General features: G+C 44.6%; 1 protein-coding gene across 12 annotated transcripts in view; it reads left to right on the top strand.

The window, feature by feature from the left end:
* Nucleotides 1-21,001, top strand: part of NRXN3 (neurexin 3) — a 1,698,447-nt gene that overhangs the window by 103,199 nt on the left and 1,574,247 nt on the right. For 11 of the 12 annotated variants that reach the window (XR_005216274.1, XR_005216275.1, XM_037832161.1 and 8 more), the window contains one exon: nucleotides 10,728-10,745. The exons of the other annotated variant lie outside the window; for it this stretch is intronic. Coding sequence is in view for 9 of the 11 variants with exons in the window: in XM_037832161.1 (XP_037688089.1) it covers nucleotides 10,728-10,745 (18 nt within the window). In the remaining 2 variants the exon portion in view is untranslated. The remainder of the gene's footprint in view (nucleotides 1-10,727; nucleotides 10,746-21,001) is intronic. 12 annotated transcript variants of the gene reach the window in all.

Here is a 21,001-nt window from a genome sequence, read left to right as displayed (position 1 = left end):
CTTTAATCCTTGCTATTTCTTTTCTTGTACTTGGTTTAGGATTGGTTTGCTGTTCATTTTCTAGCTTGTTCAGTTGATCCATTAGTTCTTTGATTTTGGCTCTTTCTTCCTTTTTAATATATGCGTTTAGTGCTATAAATTTCCCCCTTAGCACTGCTTTTGCTGCATCCCATAGGTTTTGGTATGTTGTGTTCTCATTTTCATTCGTCTCTATATATTTAGCAATTTCTCTTGCTATTTCTTCTTTAACCCACTGATTGTTTAGGAGTGTGTTGTTTAACCTCCAGGTATTTGTGAATTTTCTAAGTCTCTGATGGTTATTGACTTCTAATTGTATTCCATTGTGGTCAGAGAATGTGCTTTGAATAATTTCAATCTTTTTAAATTTATTGAGGCTTGTTTTATGTCCCAGCATATGATCTATTCTGGAGAAAGTTCCATGAGCACTAGAGAAGTATGTGTATCCTGGTGATTTGGGATGTAATGTCCTGTATATGTCTGTTAAATCTAATTCATTTATCAGATTGTTTAGGTTTTCAATTTCCTTATTGGTCTTCTGTCTGGTTGATCTATCTATAGGAGAGAGTGATGTGTTGAAGTCTCCCACAATTATTGTGGAAACATCAATTGCTTCCTTTAGTTTTGCCAGTGTTTCTCTCATGTATTTTGTGGCACCTTGGTTGGGTGCATAGACATTTACGATTGTTATTTCTTCTTGCTGAATTGCCCCTTTTATTAGTACGTAGTGGCCTTCTTTGTCTCTCAAAACATCCCTGCATTTGAAGTCTATTTTATCTGAGATTAATATTGCTACACCTGCTTTCTTTTGGCTGTAGCTTGCATGAAATATTTTTTTCCATCCTTTCACTTTCAGTTTCTTTGTGTCCCTGTGTCTAAGATGAGTCTCTTGTATGCAACATATTGATGGTTCATTTTTTTTGATCCATTCTGCGAATCTATATCTTTTAATTGGGGAGTTTAATCCATTTGCATTCAACGTTATAACCGTGAAGGCATTTCTTGAATCAGCCATCTTATCCTTTGGTTTATGTTTGTCATATTTTTCCCCTCTGTCTATTAATATCCTTTATTGTACCCATACCGAATCTCTTTAGTACTGCACCTTTCTCCAAGTCTCTCTGTCCTTTCTTTGTTTCTCTGTCTGTAGGGCTCCCTTGAGTATCTCCTGTAGGGCAGGTCTCTTGTTAGCAAATTCTCTCAGCATTTGTTTGTCTGTGAAAAATTTAAGCTCTCCCTCGAATTTGAAGGAGAGCTTTGCTGGATAAAGTATTCTTGGCTGGAAATTTTTCTCACTCAGAATTTTAAATATGTCGTGCCACTGCCTTCTTGCCTCCATGGTGGCTGCTGAGTAGTCACTACTTAGTCTTATGCTGTTTCCTTTGTATGTGGTGAATTGCTTTTCTCTTGCTGCTTTCAGAACTTGCTCCTTCTCTTCTGTGTTTGGTAGTGTGATCAGTATATGTCTCGGAGTGGGTTTATTTGGATTTATTCTATTTGGAGTTCGCTGAGTATTTATGATTTGTGTATTTATGTTGTTTAGAAGATTTGGGAAGTTTTCCCCAATAATTTCTTTGAATACTCTTCCTAGACCTTTACCCTTTTCTTCCCCTTCTGGGACACCAATGAGTCTTATATTTGGACGTTTCATATTATCTATCATATCCCTGAGGTCCATTTCGATTTTTTCAATTTTTTTCCCCATTCTTTCTTTTATGCTTTCATTTTCCTTTCTGCCATCTTCCAGGTCACTGATTCGTTGTTCAACTTCCTCTAGTCTTGTACTATGAGTGTCCAGAATCTTTTTAATTTGGTCAACAGTTTCTTTAATTTCCATAAGATCATCCATTTTTTTATTTAGTCTTGCAATGTCTTCTTTATGCTCTTCTAGGGTCTTCTTGATTTCCTTTATCTCCCGTACTATGGTCTCATTGTTCATCTTTAGTTCTTTGAGTAGCTGCTCTAGGTGCTGTGTCTCTTCTGGTCTTTTGATTTGGGTGGTTGGGCTTGGGTTATCCATATCGTCTGGTTTTTTCATATGCTTTATAATTTTCTGTTGTTTTTGGCCTCGTGGCATTTGCTGAACTTGATAGGGTTCTTTTAGGATTTGTAGACCAATTGAAGTCCTTATCTCTAATTTATCAGATCTACAGCTTCGTGGAGTACACTTTCTCTAACTAACCAGCAGGTGGCGTCCACGAGCCACCTGTTTTCCACAAGCCAGTTCTCCCCTGCTTAGCCTTTTTGGTTAGTGGGGGAGTGAGTCTTGTGGGGTCCAATTGGTGTACCAAGCTTGCGTGTGTAGTTGGTGTTGCCTGCCCTGTATATGGGGCGTGTTTCTGGGCAGTCAGGGAGGGGGGGTGGTGGCTCTAACAATCAAATCTCCCTGGTGATCCTAGAGTTTTAAAGCTGCTGCAATAGTCTAATCCTTCAGTTCAGTCCTGCCACAGTTTGTCTCTGCCACTGACCCACAAGTCCTTGGTATTGGCGTATGGCTCCTGAGACTTGCAAGTGGGCCCCTCTTCCAGGCTGTGCACCCCGGGTCCTCTGTTGAGGGATGACTGTGCTATGTCACAGGTGAGTGCTGTCCCCCCAGGGCAGTTCTGGGCTGCTGGGCTGTGTAGGGAGGCTCCCAGTGTGCTGAAATGATGGCTGAATGGGGCTTTGTTAATTCACACTGCTCTACCTTCCCAACTCTGGGACAATCAGCTGAGGTTGCAGGGAAGGCTAATGTCCACGCCCAGTTTTGTGGTGTGTGCCTGTTATTTGAAGCACTTCCGTCACCCTGGGTTGTCTGGGGCAGTTCTGGGCTATGGGGCTGGCGATGGGCAGGAGTGTTTCCTGTCCACCAGGATGATGGCTGTGGGTGGACACCCCCCTTTTCTTGGGAAGTTGTGGTGTTTAGTGAATTTTCTCAGCCACTGGATTATTGCGTTTTGTCTCAGAGCTCTCCTAGTTCTGCTCTTGATTTGACCTGCCCAAATAGCAAGTCTTTGAAGCTTTCTGTATTGGGCTTCTTAGAGTAATTGTTTTAGAAAAAGAAAAAAGGATTAAAAAAAAAAAAAAAAAATGGGCCCTCCTCAGAGATCTAATGGGTTATTGAAATGCTAAGAGACAAAGCAACCAGGGCCATTAAGGAAAGGTCCACAGGGCAGAGAGATCAGCTTTTCTTTGGGATTTGCATATGCGCCTCAGGGCCCTTCCCCTTTCTATGTTCACCAGAACTCCAAAAATCCTCCGCTTTTATTTTGGAGTTTTTCGTGTTGTTTTTTTTCTATGCCTGTCTCCTCTCTGCTGGGCTGGCTGCTCTCAGATTCTCTGGTGTCTGGTCTCAGTCTATCTATGGTTGGAGTTTGGATCAGTAGAATGAGTTTCCGATAAGGGCTGCCACTGCAGTTCTCCCTTCTCCTTCCCGGAGCTGACAGCCCCTCCTCCCCCGGGACTGAGCCTGGCAGGGAGGGGCGCGGGTCCCCTGGCCGCAAAAACTTACAGATTTCGCTGATCTCAGCAGTTCCATGTTTTCATGAGTGTTGTATGAAGTATGCCCAAAGTCAGATTGCTCTGTGGTGTCCAGTCCATGCAGTTCCTGGCTTTCTACCTACTTTCCTGGAGGAGTAACTAAAACATACAGCTCACCAGTCTGCCATCTTGCCCCGCCTCCCCGCCTATCATTTTTATGTGTCACTGATGAAGTTTCTGGGTATTGTCCCTAGTTGCATTTTTCTTATAAGCCCTGCGGTTCTCCTGGCATGATTTTTCAGAGCGCGGTGACTTTTAGGAAGGCATGGGTGCGCTCACTGATATTATTCCCAGATGGCAGATGAGGAAGGTGAAGCTAAGAAATTTGCCAAAAACAGTTCCAATAACAAGTGGCAAGGCTGGGATTGAAACCCCAGACTATCTGACCCCTATGTCTGTGCTCAAAACCCCCCAAAGCATTTTTTAAAAAGGCTGTTTGCACTGATCTTTGAATCTGCAATGAGTAGACTGCCTCTTCTCCCAACTGCCCATCAAGCTCTGTGTCCTCAGGCCAGAGGCACTACAGCTATTTTAGAGCCCCCAGAGGTATCCAGGCACAGCAGGGACCCGCCTCACAGCAGCACCATTTGTTCCTTCCTGCTTTTCATCCTGCTTCTCTCCCTGCCTCTGCCTTCCCGGGCTGGCTTGCACACCAGACCCAGCGGCCGCCCTGCCGCGCCACCTTGCAATCTGGAGTTATCAGCATCAAAGAACAAAAGCAAACAGCGCCGAGGTTCGGGAACTCCATCCTCTACCAAGGTGGATAAAGGAGCTCTCATGTGTGGGGGGGAGAATGCTAACCCCACCCTGCCTTTTGTGGAGAGAAAACTCTTCCTGTGTTTGAAGAGCTCAGACACAGAGAGCCGGAAAGAGCCTCAGAAAGCAGGAAACTCAGCCTTCTCACTGCTGAAGTTTGTTTTAGCTCTCAACTAAATAAAAAAAAACATTTCTGCATTTGTTCCTGGAAAGGAGGGAAAAACCTTGCCCTCATTCTCCCTGGGGACAGGAGAGGGCCACAGCAGAGGTGGTGTCATTGCCTTTTATTGTCTCTTTAAGTTAGGGTCCGGGGCAATGTGCGGTGGAGAGCCAGTGGAAGGCCTGCCCTGATCGCTATGAGCTGGGGCACGGGTAGGCATGGAGGCCAGTGGCCAGCCTCCCCGCACCACGGAGCCCCTCGGGCACAGGTGTGGACAGTGTGGTCTGCAGAAGTCCCCATCCCTAGCAAACAGCCTCCCCTGGGCCTTCCTGACACCACAGTACACATCTCAGTGGGATGGCCTGCCTTGGGGGCCCTGTGGACTCCTCAGATCCTGGGGTGGGATGTGGCCCTGAAGGACCAGGGTGGGTTCTTCTGAAGCATGGGACCCAGGGCAGGGGCCCCGGTTGTCCAGGTCTGTGGGTGCACTGCCTTGGACCCCTTCCCTCTGCTCTAGGCAGCACCTTCTTCCACTACTGTGAGACACCCAGTATCCTCATCCCTAACTTGTAGCTGGGTGGGTCAGGTGGTTCCTGCCCCAGTTTGCTCTTTTACTCAGATATGTGGCTTGATCCTTCTCTGATGTGCCACTCTGAGTTGGAGGTACCTATTTATATTAAGAGAGCATCCTCTCCGGGTCTTAGTTTGCTTATCTGTCATGTGGAATAATGCTCCTACCTGTTAGGGTTGTGGCACAGCGCCCAGCACACAGAGAAGTCTCCATGAAAGTGAGATTTGTTATGATTATATTCCTTTGTGCCAGGCAAATATGGACATGCCCCATTTTATCCCCACATTCACCGTCTGCGGGGTGAAGCTGCCAGCGCAGTGGTTAACAGAGGGCGGGAGAGGGATCCACGGCTGGATTGCTAGGGTCAGGCTTGAGCTCCACTAGCTGTGAGTCTTTGGACCAGTTATCTAAGTTTCTCTGCCTCAGTTTTCTTATCTGTAAAATGGGTGTGATAGTAGAACCTACTCACAGGGTTGCTCTGAGGAGCTTAGAACAGTGCCTGGCACTTAGAAACCCCTCAGTCAGTTTCACCAGGGAATCTTATGATCCTCTGTCTTAATTTGCTAGGGCTGCTGTAACAAAGTACCACAGACTCATCGGCTTAAACAACAAATTTATTGTCTCATGATCTTGGAAGGTGGCAGATGGAAATAGAGGAGTTGGCCCAGCTGTGCTTCCTCTTAAAGGGGAGAATCCGTTCCCTGCCCCTCCCCTGGCTCCCAGTGGGTGGTTGGCAATCCATGGCGATCCTTGGCTTGTGGGAGCATAACTCCATCTCTGCCCCCATCACGCAGCCATCTGTCTGTCTTGGTCTTTCTGTCTGTGTCCACATTTCCTCTCCTGATAAGGACGCCAGTCATATTGGATTAGCCTCCGCCCTAATGCAGTTGGGCCTCATCTTAACTGATAACATCCTCAAAGACCCTATTTCCAAATAAGGCCACATCCACAGAACCAGGGTTACGACTTGAACATGTCTTTTCGGGGCAAAATTCAATCCATAACACCCTCATTTATGGATTTGAGAGGATGGGAGTGTACCAGGTTATCCTACAGCAAGGAAGCTGCAGGGCTTGGGTGCATCCACTCTGACTCCTGGCCTTGCTGCCCCCCATTTCTCCCGCTGCCTGTGGGCACTACCCTTACACAGCCTGGGGTCCTGCATGGAGGAGCAGCTTTGGGACCCAGGACTGGCCAGAGGAAATATATGCGTGTGTGTGTGTGTGTGTGTGTGTGTGTCTGTGTGTGCACGCATTAAAAAAAAATACAGGTGGGGTCAAATTGCAGCCCAAAAGGCAGTTGACAGCCAGATGAGATTGCTCCTGGGAACGGCATCCTCACCCGCACCAGCACTCTCTCCTCTCCGTCCTGCTGTTTTATTTTCTCACACGGCTGGGCCTGTAGTTTTCCAGAGCACCACTGCATTTAAATCTATATTCTATTTTCTCCCCTAGAAAATAGGTCAGACCCACGGCAGAGTTCACCAGGTGGGGTCCCCAAAGGTTTGGCTGGAATTCGCCTCCAGGAAGCTGGCTGGGCCATGCACCACCCCATGCCCCCCAAAGCTCCTGCGGGAGTGTGGAGGTGGCTAAAGCAGAGGGTGGGGGTTGCTCCTGGACCTCGGCCTGATGACATGACTTGCAGGGTGAGGTGGGAGGGCTCCCTGGACTCAGCTGTTCCAAGTAAGTGCCACAGGGCAGATGGAGGGCTCACTGTTTCCCCACTGTGGTTAGAAGAACCTGTTCTCCCTAAACTTCAGAAAATTGTTTCCTTTGAACTTGGACAGCAACAGCAACAAGAAAATGAGCTGAGTTTACATGCTTGTGGCTGAAGTTTTTGTTTAATAAGCAGTTAATACCCGTGGGGTACTGAGTCGGAGTGATAATGTCCTAATTTGCTCCTTGCCTGGTTGTGATGCTAAAGAGAGCGGATGAAGGCATCAGTAGGTTTCAAATCCTTTACTGCTTTCCATACTCCTGGTTTGAGCTTGGCAGTCCTACAGGAGGTGATTGCACACTGGACCAGAATTAGTTTTCATCAATTTTTTTTTCTTTTTCAAGAGTATTTCTTGAGCACCTGCTATCTGACAGGGATAGGAGGATGGGAAGAGGAGGGTGCCAGGTTATGTGAGCCTCCTCTTGATGCCTCCATCAAAACAGTGGAAGTAACTAACCTAATCCAGCGGCTGCTGCCCAGAGCCTTTGCTGGAACAGTCTTGGCCCTCCCCTTCATAGACGAGCTCAAATATGACTTCCTCAGAAAGGCCTCTCTCAAACACAGGGCCCTCCCCTGCTTCTCAACTTGCTTTTCCTTTCTTCATACAACTAATCTCTATTTGACGTTATATTATATAGCTGTGCGTTTATTGTTTATCTCCACCACTAAAACACAAGCTTCATGAGAGCAGGGATACTGCCTGTTTCACTTACTGCTTGTATCACTTGGTCTTTAAAGCAGGCATTGACCTATCATGGGAACTTAGGAAATGTGCATTGAATGGTGAAGAGATTATCTCAATTGATATAACGCACTGAGATAGATACTTTTAGAATTTCCATTTACAAATTAAGGCTCAGAGAAGTTAAAGCACTTGCTTATAGACAGCAGGGCAAGGTCTGTCATAACCACCTTATTCCTCCAGGAAAGCCGTCTGTGTTGGCCTCATTCTCAGGTGGGCCATCTCTACATGGAAACAAAGATGGAATCATTGCTCCAGGGAAAAGAGAGCACCCAATTTCTTGATAATTTTCGCAAAGTTCCCTGGGAAAACTCATTGGCTCAGCTTGAGTCACATGCCTGTCCCTGAGCTAGGTGGGTCCAGGAGATAGACTATTAAAATGACCCAACTTGAGTCACATGCCTGTCCTCGGTGCTAAGGTGGGCAGTCAACTCTACCAAACCCTGTGGACTGAGAGTGCAGAGGGGAAATGACTGGAAGATTGTTACAAAGACAAGTGGTAAGGGATGCTGAACAGACAATATGGCAATTAAGGTGGCTAAGGCTCTGCTCTCCAAACCCCCTCTCTGCCTCTGCTATTTCATTCATGTTGGTCCTAATGGAGTCCAGAGCCTCAGGTCACCCGCTGTTTCTTGGGGCAGGGGCCGGATCATCCTGTGTCTCTCTATTCTTAAAGCTGAACTTAAAACTCGGAGTTGCCTCCAAGTTGGTGCCACAACCAGGAACTGAGTTTGGACCCTGATCCCCAGTTAAAGGGAATTATTTCTTGGTGGCCTCGTGCCCCTCTTTGGCAAGAGCGGACACTATGTGTTTATGTGCGGGACTGGACCTGGACCAGATTAAGTCCTAAGGAGGGAAAACGAAATAAATGAAAATGGATTTTGTTTTGACCTCTGTTCCTGCTCACCCAGAATCCTTTGGCTCCCCTCCTTCCACACTTCACATTGAGGAACGGGAAGGAGAAAAGAAAAACCAGAGGGAGGGGAGAGCTGGAACGGGTGTCCTCATTCATAAATAGAAGATTTGTTGAAATATCATTTAATTCCTGTGGTCTCTTGCTACTCCAGTCAGCCATCTGGTCAATGTGTTTTGGTATTTCCATTTGTGGTTCTTCAAAATGATAACAATCAGAGCAGTTAACATCTATGCAGTGTGTACCTTGTAACTGTGTTAAGTGCTTTATAGGCATCTAATCTCATTTAATTCTCATAACAACCCCATGAGGGAGTCTTTGTTTTTATTTCTACTTTTTAGCTGAGGAAAATGGGTCTTAGAGATTCAATGACTGGCCCAAGGCCATAAGTCGGGATTTGAACTCAGGCCTGTCTCCAAAGCTTAAGCTTGTAACCACAATGCCAAAATGGGCAACTAAATTGTATTGAAAGATCTTTGAGATTCCAATGTGTCCTGTTTCCCTAGAGTCGTGGTGCTCCCAAAGAGCATGTTTCTGTGAACATTGGTGTTGATATTCCCACTATGGGACTCAACCACGTGTAAACAGTTTGATATCTTGCTTAATTAAGGGGTATTTTAACGACCACTATTCCAGGCAATCCATCAGTCACAGTTAATGGCCCTGCTTAGTTATTTATGCAGCATGTTTTCTCTTCCCACCTCTTCTATTTCTCCTCTTTTCTTCCTCCCTCCTGCCACTCCGTCCCTAAATCTAACTCAACAGAGAACCTGAAAGGGGATGTGGCTGCGGGATGATTCCGAGCTCTCTGGAAGTCTTTTGGGCAGATACAGCATCTGGAATACAGCGAATGGGCTGGAGAAGTGCACAGCTGTTGCTGGGGCTCAGCCCAGTTGGTCAGGCCTGGACGTGCCTGGGGCATGAGCCCTAAGGACTCCGCTGAGCTTGACAAATCTAACTGCAGATGTTTGCACTATTGACGTGGAGAACTTGACTCACCTTGTTCAGGCAGCAAATTAGAAGCCCGGAGGATAAACCCTGACCCATTCATGGGAGAACCTGTAGACTCTCACTCAGCTTCCCAATGGCTCCAGGGTACTCACTTTATCCTGCAAGCTGAATTCAGGTCCCACAGGCCGTTGAAAACTGGGGTTGCAGTTGAATGAACATCGAACTAGGTAGGATTCCAGTGTTTCCTTTAAACTCTGTCCCTAACTAGCTGGGACTTTGGGCAAGTCTCTCAACCTCTTTCAGCCTCATCTTAACACACACACCAAGAATTAAACTAGATAATGTCTATGGTTACCCTAGACCCATCATCTGATGATTTAAATGTCCAGGATTTCCTAAAGCAGCCCATTCTTCCTTCTGCTCTGCTGTAGCATGTCCTCTGGAGGACTGGCAGGTTGTGGCTAGGGGTTTGAACAATGTCTGGCTCTACTCTTGGTTGAGTACCCCTGGCATGATTCTATTTCACATTTGAGGGTGGTGAAGGAGATTGTGTTGCTCATGGAGAGGATGGAAGTGAACAGTTCTTCATTTTTTAAAAGTTCATTGGTTTAATTCAAATGTCAACCTTTCCAGGGTTGGGTGTTTATTTGTAGTTGTCAATAGTGATTTCAAATGGCAATTCCTGTCATTAATGATGAGGGGAAAATCAAGGAGAAAAATTAAAGGGGGAGCCCGAATTTCAATTTGTATGGTGAATTATCTACTCACACACAAGTCTCATGCACACACACTGCTGTCTGTGATGAATGGTCCCGGGGAACACTGGGGAGGGAGGGAATTATAAATGTTTTGTCATCTTGTATCCTTCACTCCTATGTGATGAATAATGCTGCACTTGCTCTTCATTCTTATATCTCTTCTCTTTGTTCTTCAAGGGAGTGGCTTATTTTTTCTGTCTGCTGGGAAACCTTGCCTGACTTCATGTCCAGTGTTTGGCACCTGGAGGGAAGGAGGATTTGCTTTGGTGTCAGTGTGCAGAAATCAACCAGAATATTTTAACCAATATTCTTGCAGGATTCCAGTCTGCTTGGCTCTTGGGAGCCCTATCTGATTCCAGGATGATGACTTTCCGGACAGATGTGAAACTCACCTCTCTTGCTACATGCACAGTGAAAAGGGAGCTTAGCCCTTCGGCTTGCATGGGTGGTTTTTGGGTGAAGTAGAGCTAAGTGCTCAGAAGCTGGGCACCTTTGGGGTCTTGCATGAACTCAATAGTCATGCAAGAGCATATTGTATTGTGTGTGTGTGCAGCTAACACTCTTCTTCCTTTTTCTCCTTCTTTCTCTTCTCCCTTTCCCTTCCCTTGAAAATGCTGCCACAGATGTCAGTCAAGGTCCAGGTGAGTGTTTGTGATTGCACAACTGCCATGGGAATTTCCCCTCTGCATGGTTTGAGTGACTCTGAATGATACTTTTTTCTAAAGACTGTACATAGGACATAATCTAAGTATATTATATTTTCATTGATTTATGTTTAGAAGGAGAAATATCTTGAGCTGATGGATTCATATCGATTATGAAGAACCATTAGAAAACCAAAGGAATGTGGTTCCCAAACTTAAAACAATCACTTCTAATTAATATTTCTGTGTGAATCAAGGAAATGAGAAATGAACATTTTTTGAAAATGTTTTTCGATGATGTTCTCAAGATATGTGTTCTCCAACTTAAGCATTTTTGCCTTGTCTTCTATAAATGTGCTTATCTTCTGTAGCTTCATGTGGTTGAAATTGAAGATATGACATACTTAGCATGGAAAATATGATGCGGGTGAAGAAAGGTTTCTTTTTCTTTATTATAAAAAATGTCATGTCTTTTCCACAATGACATGAACAATATTTTTTCTTGGTTATGCAAGTAATACATGATCACTGTAACAAAAGATAAAGAGAAAGAGAGAGAGAAGAGAAAGGGAAGAAGAATGGTTTTCATATGGCCGAATGGAAGAACCATCTTTGTGACAATTGTACCTTTCTCTCTTTAAATTAAATGCATACTCATCCAGAGTCCTCATTTTGGGCATTTTAACACATTTAAACTCAAATGAGTTGACCCAACAATTTCCACTAAAGAGATGGCAGATAATTGTGGACCAACTTTGGAGACCATTCTAAACTGGCTAGAATTTTGAGTTAAGAAGAACAACTTCTTCTTAGGTGCTTTCGCCTTCACATATGTTTTCTTGTTTAGTCGTTTTAGCATTTTATCCTTACAGCATCAATACAAAACAGGTATTGTTATAATCATCTTTGTAAAGGAAATTGAGGGCCCAAAAGTTTAAGTAGTTTGCCCAAGGTGATGGAGCTCATCACTGGTAGCCCTGGAATTTGAACTTAGGACTTTGACTCCAAAGCTCATACATATTCCATTGGAACGTGTTGAGTCCTGTGGCTGACTGCTTTCAATGATTAAAGATCTTCTATTTCCTAATGAGACTATTGTTTATTTATTTATTTTGCTGAGAGGTAATGTGGCATTTTCTTTACTAGCAGCCCTCTTTCCAACTGGATGTATCCTTTATTGTTTCTGAATATCTGAAACAATCAACAAGAAGTTGAGTAGGTTCCTTCTGATCACTGATCTATATTACACAACACGAGAGAAAAATACAGTTGTTCCTAGCTAAATCAGGGGCTTTCCCTGTCTCTTTTTTTTTCCTGTTTGCCCTCCCCCCCACCCCACCCTGAAAATAATTGGCATTTCAACCAAAGCACAGCACAGCATTTCATGGGAAGCACTGTTAAATACTTTCCTTCTATTTAATAATATTTGAGTTCAATCATTCGCTCAGCAAATATTTGTTGAGAATCTGCTATGTATCAGGCAGTGTTTCAGGCACTGGGAATAAAGCAGTGAACAAAACAGAAAACAACTCCTGACCTCATTGACCTTTTATTCTAGTGGAGGAAGAGAAACAATGAACTAACTCTCCCTCTCTCTCTCTCTACATATACATATACATATACATATACATATACACACATACATATATATATTATTTATACACATGTATTATATTCACACACATATATAATTCTCTCCATATAAATATAATGTGTCAGGTGGTAGGTGATAAGTCCTGTGGAGAAAAAGGAGGCAGGGTAAAGAAGATGAGGGTAGAGTTGGGATGTGTGGGAAGTTGCTTATTATGCTTGAGTTCCCATAGGAGATGAGGGAGTAAGCCCAACACCTTGAGTTTTGTTTGTGCAAGTGCCTCTTGGCTTACCCCTCTTCCTCTTGTTCACCACAGAGATTTGTCCTGGGGTCGCCAGTAGAGCTGTACACCTTGTGTCCTGCCCAGAGGCTCCCAGCTGACAGAATGAGTGGGGGCTGAAATCCAGCCTGCCTTCCTCTTGCCAAGCCTGTGCCCATGGGGCTGCGTCTGACCATTGGGACACCTTTGTCTAAGTCTCACCCAGATGCCATACTGGCCGGCTGCTGCCGTGGGTGAAGCAGTATAGTGGCATGAGTCTCAGTGGACCCACAGGCTCCACTCCAGCTCTCTTCAAAGGGTGGAGGTCTGTGGGTGGCCCATCCTCAGATAACAATAACGAACTGCCCTGACACAGCACCATTCCAATTTCACCTCCATTATCTCATTTTATTCTCTTAAGGACCCTCTGAGGTGTGTAGCATGAGCCCCATTTTACTGCTGAGGAAGCTGATGCCTTGGGGGTGGGGTGGGGTGGGGCAGTTAAATGATGAGCCTCAAGTCTTCCAGATATTAAGTGGCAGGGCCAGGAAGGGAATCCAGTCTACTAATTCCAAATCGTGCACTCTTCGTTTTGCACTTGAGGTTTCAAGGCCTGATTGTCAATCCCATCACCACCCCACCAAACCCTTGTTGTTGTGAGGTTTCTGAGCCTGAGCTCCCTGGGAGTGTGGCTCCAGCCAGGTCAGTGGCAGCCTCCTGCCCCTCTGAGCCCTTGGCCCGGCAATGTGAGCCAGTCACATGATGGCTCTGAAACAAGAAGTCTTTAGTGGTTCTTTGTTTTTTGTTTTTTTGTTTTTTTTCTTCTCCTCAGGAAGACAAATTGGGGGTTTTATGAACTAATGTAACTATTTACCCAGGGTCTGTTGGAAGTCTATAAAGGGACAATGGATTAATTGATTAATTTTACATGTTGAGATTGGTTAGACAAAACCCTCCTGTAAAAGGCAGTCAGAGATGGGACCTGGAAGACAACACTTTACCCAGGACACCGCAGACATGCTGGGGACACAGAGAGAGTCCTAGACGCACAGGAGAAAAAGAGCAGGTGGGTTTCATTTGATGTCCACATGGGAAAATCCACAACCCCCTTGTCCCAGGCGTTGGGAAGGGGATTCAGAATAATAAAAGTAACAATAAGCATTTGTGGTGTGCTGACTATGGCTCAGCTCTGGTGCCTTCCATGCATCCTCTAATTTAACTTTTTACATCAACCCCTCCAGGTGGGTATTATGATCCTCATTACACATGAAGGATGTAACTTGCCCAGAGTCATCTGCTGGTAGTGACAGGCCCAGGACCTAATCTCAGGTCTGCCAAAACCTGTGCTCTTTTTCTTCTAGGCCCTGCCATTTCTAAGGCAGGGCCGTGGGCCAGGGCTCTGTCTTATCCATGCATTTCAAACTCTACCCATAGTGCATGGCACATAGTAGGTCCTCAAAAATTATTTATTGAACCCAAAGTGTAGCCACAAGCAGCAGGGGCACAGTGAGTCTTTAGGGTCCCCAGACGTGTTGGAGCTCAAAGGATATCCTGTCCAAGGAAGGCAACTCTCTTTTCAGATGAGGAAACTGAGGCCCAGAGTGGTGAAGGGACATCTCCAGGGCGGTGTAACCCCTTTGAGGCCCAGAGGGGATTCCTGTCAGTTACTTATCCTGCACTCCTCGCCCATTGGGATTTGTCATTTGTCTCCCTGGGCTATTTGTGGGACAGGAGTGGGCAGTCCAGCCTGTAGTTCACTAATCTGTCCTCAGCCCTTTGCCTGTTCTGGAGCTCTCTATGAAGAGGAGAGGAAGGCGTTTGGAGATGTGAAGGAAACCGGGAACAGTGCTGAGACAGGGGCTGTGAGACCCCTCCCCTCCCCCAGCGCCTCTCCCTTCAGCCAGGAGAGGCTGTTTATGGCGCCGCAATGGCAGCCTCCTTCCTCAAAAGGGATAATTTTTCTGGCTCTGCTTGCTGATTAGAGCTGGAATTTAAATGCATAACTGACCTTGTGGAAGTGCCCTAGTTACTCAGAGGCCCGATGAGGAAATAGGCCTCTTGCTTCTGTCCGTCAGAGCCCAGGCAGGCTGGGAGGAGGGCTCCTGTCTGCCAGGCCCCCAGGGGGCTTGGCCTGCTGTTGCCAGAAGGAAATGATGGCTTTCTTGTGCCTCCCCTTGATCTCTGCCCCCTGTTGTCGTTCCCCTTCAGTTTAAGTCATCTCAGGGCTATCCTTGGGGAGGGGGTGATTATTTGTCCTAGTCCTGCCCCATCTCCAGGGAGTTGCTCAGTTGGCCTGAGGGACAAGTCAGAAGGTGGCGTCTGATGAGGCTGTGTTTGTGGAGACAGAGGTGATGCCCTAGAACCTTGCTGCTCAAAGGGTAACCCCCAGACCAGCAGCAGCAGCTGTGCCGCCCGGGCGCTTGTGAGAAAAGCAGAATCTGGGTCCCTACCCCAGACCTACAGAATCAGAATTTGCATTTTATCAAGACCCTGGGTAATAGCAATTGAGAAATGCCTTCTCCATCGCTAGGCTTCCAGCACCTAACTTCAGGGATACCTGGAATATATTTGGTCTCTTCTTGCCTGTTCTTTTAAAGAGCAGTCCCACTTGCTTTTCACCCTTATTGCCTTATTAGGAAAAATATCTCATACTTTTTGAGTTGTATTTTGAGCAAGGCACTGAAATGCATTCATTATTCAATTCTTTTGACAGCCCCAGAAGATAGATTCTGTTATTAGACCCATTTTCACCCATAAAAAAAAGTTGAGGCCTAAATCTGGGCCAGATATACTGTAGGCACAGAATAAATACTTGCTGAATGAATGAATAGCTTTTAGGGCTCAGTGCTCACATTTTCCCCATACCGCTCAGAAAGAAAGTCTGCCTTTCATTGGGGTTCACCCCGAGAAAGAAGATAATTGAACCTATCTCTAGTCAGTGCCCATCTTGTGTCCATCTATAGACTCAGCTCAGTGGGGGTGCAGGATGCAGGGAAATCCACCACCGCTGTGGTAATTGGATTGGAAGGGGGCTCTCGGCTGGGCTAACGGTGCTCAGTTTTCCAGCCAATTGCCAGTCTGGGGCCTGGGAAGACCCCCTTGGCTCCCATATCTGTTCTTGATGAGAAAATGTGAGTAAGGAACTGCTTCCCAGCCTGCCTCCAGATTTGGCTAACTCAAGGAAGCAGATCACTAGGCCCTGGTGCCTTTTCTTAGAGCCTTTTAAAATCCCCTCCTTCACTGTTTTGGAAGAGTAGATCCACTGAAGTGTTGGTTATGTTCATAGTTTATTTCCCAGTTCCAAAGGGCAAGGTCGGAGTTAGGGCTGGAAAGATCCTTACAGATGCTGCTAGAGTCTCAAATAGGATAGTGGTGTCCTGCCCCCACTGTGGGAATTTGGAGAGGTGTGTGGGCATTTATGGTTGCTGCAGTGATGAGGGGGCACCAGTGGCGTTTAGTAGGAAGGGGAAATGAATGTTACATGTCCTGTAATGTGTGGAAAATCTTCATTCAAAGGTTTGTCCTGCTCTAAATGCCATTGGTGAGACTATTGAAAAACTATTCTAGATCAGTTTCATCCTTTAACAGGAGGGGAAACTGAGGCCATAGAACATCCCTATAATTCAGCTAAGGTCACACAGTTTGTTTATGGCAAGTTTGGAGATGTGCTTTTTTTCAGTCTGTATACCCAACTAGGGAGATTTGGTAGAATAGTTAAAAATAGGTAGAATGTGGATTCAACTAGAGAGTTTGCTGGGCTGCGCCTGAGGAGGAGTGGAGAGAGGAGAATTTAGCTGAGAGTCAAGGACAGTGAGTCCCATTATGGGGCAACTAAGCTGTCTGTAACCACATTAGGGGGCTCTGAGGACACACTGGGCAGGCAGTCTGCTAGTGCTGCCCCTTATTGGAGAAATGGTGTTGGCAAGAGAAGGGGGTTGGGTGGAGAAAGGGCTGAGCTATACTAGTGTCCTAAATAATGACGGCAATAACTGCAAGCTTTTGAGCTCTTACTGCATGCTGTGAACTGTGCTAAGTGCTTTCCATGTGTGCTTGTACATAATTGTCAGTGATCCTGAGAAGATGCTTGACAGATGAGGAAACACACAGAAAATCCCATACTTAGTAACAGGTGGAGCTGGGATTTGAATCCAGGTTTATCAATTTATTTAGAGCAATGGTTCTCAAACTCTAGTGAGTATGAGTCACCTGAAGAGCTAATGAATGAGGTCCAGGCTCATTAAAGTAAGATAGTTCTCCCAGATGATTCTGATACTGATCAAAGTTTGAGAACCACTGGTTTAACAGAAAGTAATCTGGAAGGTGAAGGGACTACAAAGCTTCACTCTTAACCACTATGTTATACCTCCACATACAAGGGATATAGGAGGGAGGGGTGAAAGGAGGGATGGGGTGAATGATTCCCCTATGAGCTCTGATGGTATTTAGGTCATGGACTAGCACAGCCATCATTGTAATACGTTGTAGGCAGCTGTGTATCTATTTTCTGCACATCCCCCTCGTCGAGTGCTTGCTTAGTTGTACACTCTTGAAGGGCAGGGAGTGTCTTTCTTTTTGAGAAGAGAAACTTATTCACACATGTATCCCCACTTCCTGCCACAATGTATGTGCTCAAAAAACTTGTTAGAAGCAGCATTTCGGAGATGAAAGAGACCCAAAAGGTTGTCAAGGCTCCTTGTGCACCCAATACTTGAATCTGTTCTGTAAGAGTTATTCATACTTGGCTTGAACCTCTTCAGTGATTAGCAACCCGTTGCTCCTTTAGCCATTGTATTCCATTCTAATGGCAGTGAATGTTAGAAAGCTCTTTCTTATTCTGAGTTGCTATAGCTTTCACCCATCTATGTTGCTTCCATCCCTAGGAGACATACAGAATAGATGTAATTACACTCCCTGTGTTCCAAGACAGGGCTTTTGTCTTAATGGATTTTCTTTTCTAAAGGCTCAAACATCTCCAGTTTCTTTGGGCATTCTTGTACAAGAGTTTTAAGTTCTTTCAGCCAGGTTCTCTGAACAAATGACCTTTTCTCTTCCACATCCTTTTCAAAGAAGGGTGTCCAGACCACATACAATATTATGAGCATGTTCCAACTAGTTCATTATAGAATGGTCCCATTGGTCTTTTTTCCAGACTCTCTATATCTATTAATAGAAGTACCAAACACCTTAGCCTTTTTATGACTATAGTATTAAGTTAAATTGAATTTAAAGTCAACCTTTTAAACTTAAAGTCTACTATTTTGGGGTGCATTGCTGTTAAGCCATTTATCTCCCCTTCCTGGACTTGTGCAATTGGTTTATTTGACTCAGGTTTGGGGCCATTCTTTGATTTTGTTAAATCCAGCACACCATGATCTATTTAAATACAGTTATTTCATACAGTGCATCAGCTGTCCCTTCCAGCTTCATGTCATTCACAAATGAAGAGCTATTTTGGAGAAGTTCAAGACAGTTGAAGAGCAAGGACTTCCTCTCCTTTGGGAAGAATCTTTGCTAAAAGCTATAATTGCTGATCCTTTAACCTTTAGAATGACAAGCATGATTGCATTCATCTCTTTGCCTCCCATGGTATTCACACATGGGAAAGCCCACCACTCCTTTCTTCTAAAGAGGTGGAATGTATTGGGAATGGGTTACAGACACTCTTTTCTTGACCCTGTGGAGAAGGGTTGGTGATTCATGGGCACGAGTGGAAGAAACACTTTCATATCCAGTCCAGACACCATGCTCTAAGAACAATGTTGGTGTTGAGGCAAATAGTGAGTGGACTAATAGACTTATATCCTACAAAGGGTTGGGTGGTGAGGATGGAACATGGTGGAATTATGAAAGGGCAAAACCAGAGGCTGGGACCTGGGCAACACCTAACTTGGAGAATTAACAATGGACTCCTTTTTCTTCTCTCTGTCTCTCTGGAAACCATCATTATCATCAACAGACAGCTGTTTAATTCATCCCCAGTATTGTACAAGATTTGTGGAAAAGCCAAAACCATATACATAAACACTCAGTCGATCTTCTTAAATGTCAGCTCCTAATGGTTGTTAGGCGATCGGTTGAAGTTTTATATAATTTCTACCACTATGATTATGGGTAGGCTTCTCAAAGTATAGACCAACCCAATATATTGCTTGGCCTCTTTTAAGATCATCTTGGTTCATAGAAGTATAGTCTTAGAGTTGGAAGGGATTTTTGACAGTCATCTCCTAAAACCCCACACTGATGCAAGACTTTTCTGTGGCATTTCTGGCAAGTGAAACTGCTCCTATTATTCTACCCTTTGTCTTGCAGAATGTGCTTGCTCCTTTATCTTGCATATGATAACTTATAAAATACTCAAAGTCGGTATCTTATATCAAACGAAAGAGCTAAGTAAATACTTTGAGCTGAACAGAGCAGTACCTTCAGTTGTTCCTCATGTGACCTGCTTTCGGGCCCCTCACCATCCTGGTTATTCTCCTTTGAGTACATCCTGCCTGGATAATACCCTCCTAATTTATAGCACCATCCTCTGAACCAGACCTTAACTTCTATATAGTCAGTGCTGAGAAAACTGGGACTATTGACTTCTTTTTGTTTATTTTATTCATGTATATATGGATGCATTTAGGGGGTGGCATTGTACTTATATGCCTGAATTTACATTTGTCTCTTAAAATTAAATTTCACTTTTGTCTGTTCACATCCTTTTGTCCCCCAATTCTGATATCTAACAAATTAGCTATTCCTCTCAACTTCTGGTCTGCACAATGTGCAGACATGTTACCAATGTCCTCAGCCGATCGTTGACTAACATACTGAACAGGCCTCTGTTGTAAAACACTAGTGAACCCCTTGAAAGAACAGGAAACTCAAGTCCACAGTGAAGGTCAAGGACTTGCTGGGGAATGGCTGTCCGGGACACAATTGTGGAAGTAGGTGGAGGTTTTCTTCAGCCCCTTCCCCTTCCTTTTCAGCTCTATTCTCCAAAGTCCCACCTGGCCCCTGTGTCCTCCCTCATGCCCGTGGTGGCAGACATCTTTAACCTGCAACTGCAGGTCTCTTTCTTTCTTCTTCCGTACAAGCTTACCTGTGCTACACACCTGTTTTTGAGGATTTTTAGCTTGCCTGTCTTGTTGATCTCATACGCATGACAGTCAAAGGTCAAGAAGTCTGAGTGTATCTCATGTTCAGATTTGCATTTTAAAGAGAAAAATGGCTTATTCACCCCAAGCAATGATTCAGGAAAGGAAGAATTCCATGTTTAATAGCATGTGATGATGACAAAGGTCATTAAAAAACACTTCCTAATGCTCCTTAAATCACGCTGGCCTAGGGTCATTTTGGAGTTGAATTAATGTCCAGATACTGTTTTCTGCTTCTGAATTCTCCAAGACATGTCTGCTCCCTTCTTTTCCAGCTCCGAATTAGACAGGGTAGCTAGTGTCATGGTTACCATCACAGGCTGGAGAAGAGTCTGCTGGCTTAGAATGCTTGCTTGGCCCTTCCCCAACAATGTGACTTTGGCTCTAGGCCTTGGATTCCTCACCTGTAAAATCAAAATTATAGCAATGCCTTTCCCTTAGAAATGTATTTAATTAGATGACATGTAGAAAGCAGGAAGAGCAGTGCCTTGTCTCTGGTAAATGGTCAGTACATATTAGCTATTATTATAATTCTTTTAACAAGTTAGCTGCTTAAAATATTAAGGTGTGTAATTCTTCTTTCTCCTCTCTCTTTTCCAAATACCTGGTTACCCTACGCAGTCACCTGTGTTTTCTCTCTTCATTGGCCACCACCCCCTTCCACCTTCACTATCTACTTAGTGCTTCCAGAAACATCAGACGAACGTTTCCATACCTTCTAATTTTATGCAATTACTCTTTTAAAAAGTCCTTGTGGCTTTGAAAGAATTCAGCGTTGGCACTTGGCACTTGCAGCAATTAGTGACATTTAGTTTCTCTACTTCGGTATAGAAAAAGAAATGATATATGTGGATTTTTCACTGGGATTAAGTTACCCTGAAAATGAATGAAATAAAGGTCTTGGCAGAAATAACTAGGTTTAAATATTTTTTTTCCTGCACCTTTTTTTTTTTTTTTTTTTTTTTTTTCCCATGAGTGATTTCCTTCCTCCCCTGAAATCCTTTCCCCGATTACCCAGGCAGGATGAAGGAAGGAAGGATGGACTGAAAAACATCTGAGGTGGTGGGATATTATAGGTTTGAGGGGAAGACAGTATTAACTTCAATGATGGAGGATTACAACTTTGGGCTGGTTCCTGAACATTGCATCTTCCCCTTGTCCATTTATAGTAAGTGGTTTCTATTCCTTGTATTAGTCATTCTAAAGACAGACTTCATGATGGCCACTGCTGCTTACAGAGGGCTTTGCTTTCATAACCATT

Source organism: Choloepus didactylus, chromosome 4, assembly GCF_015220235.1.
Source record: "Choloepus didactylus isolate mChoDid1 chromosome 4, mChoDid1.pri, whole genome shotgun sequence".
Taxonomy (NCBI): domain Eukaryota; kingdom Metazoa; phylum Chordata; class Mammalia; order Pilosa; family Megalonychidae; genus Choloepus; species Choloepus didactylus.
This window is presented reverse-complemented; position numbering and strand designations above follow the sequence as displayed.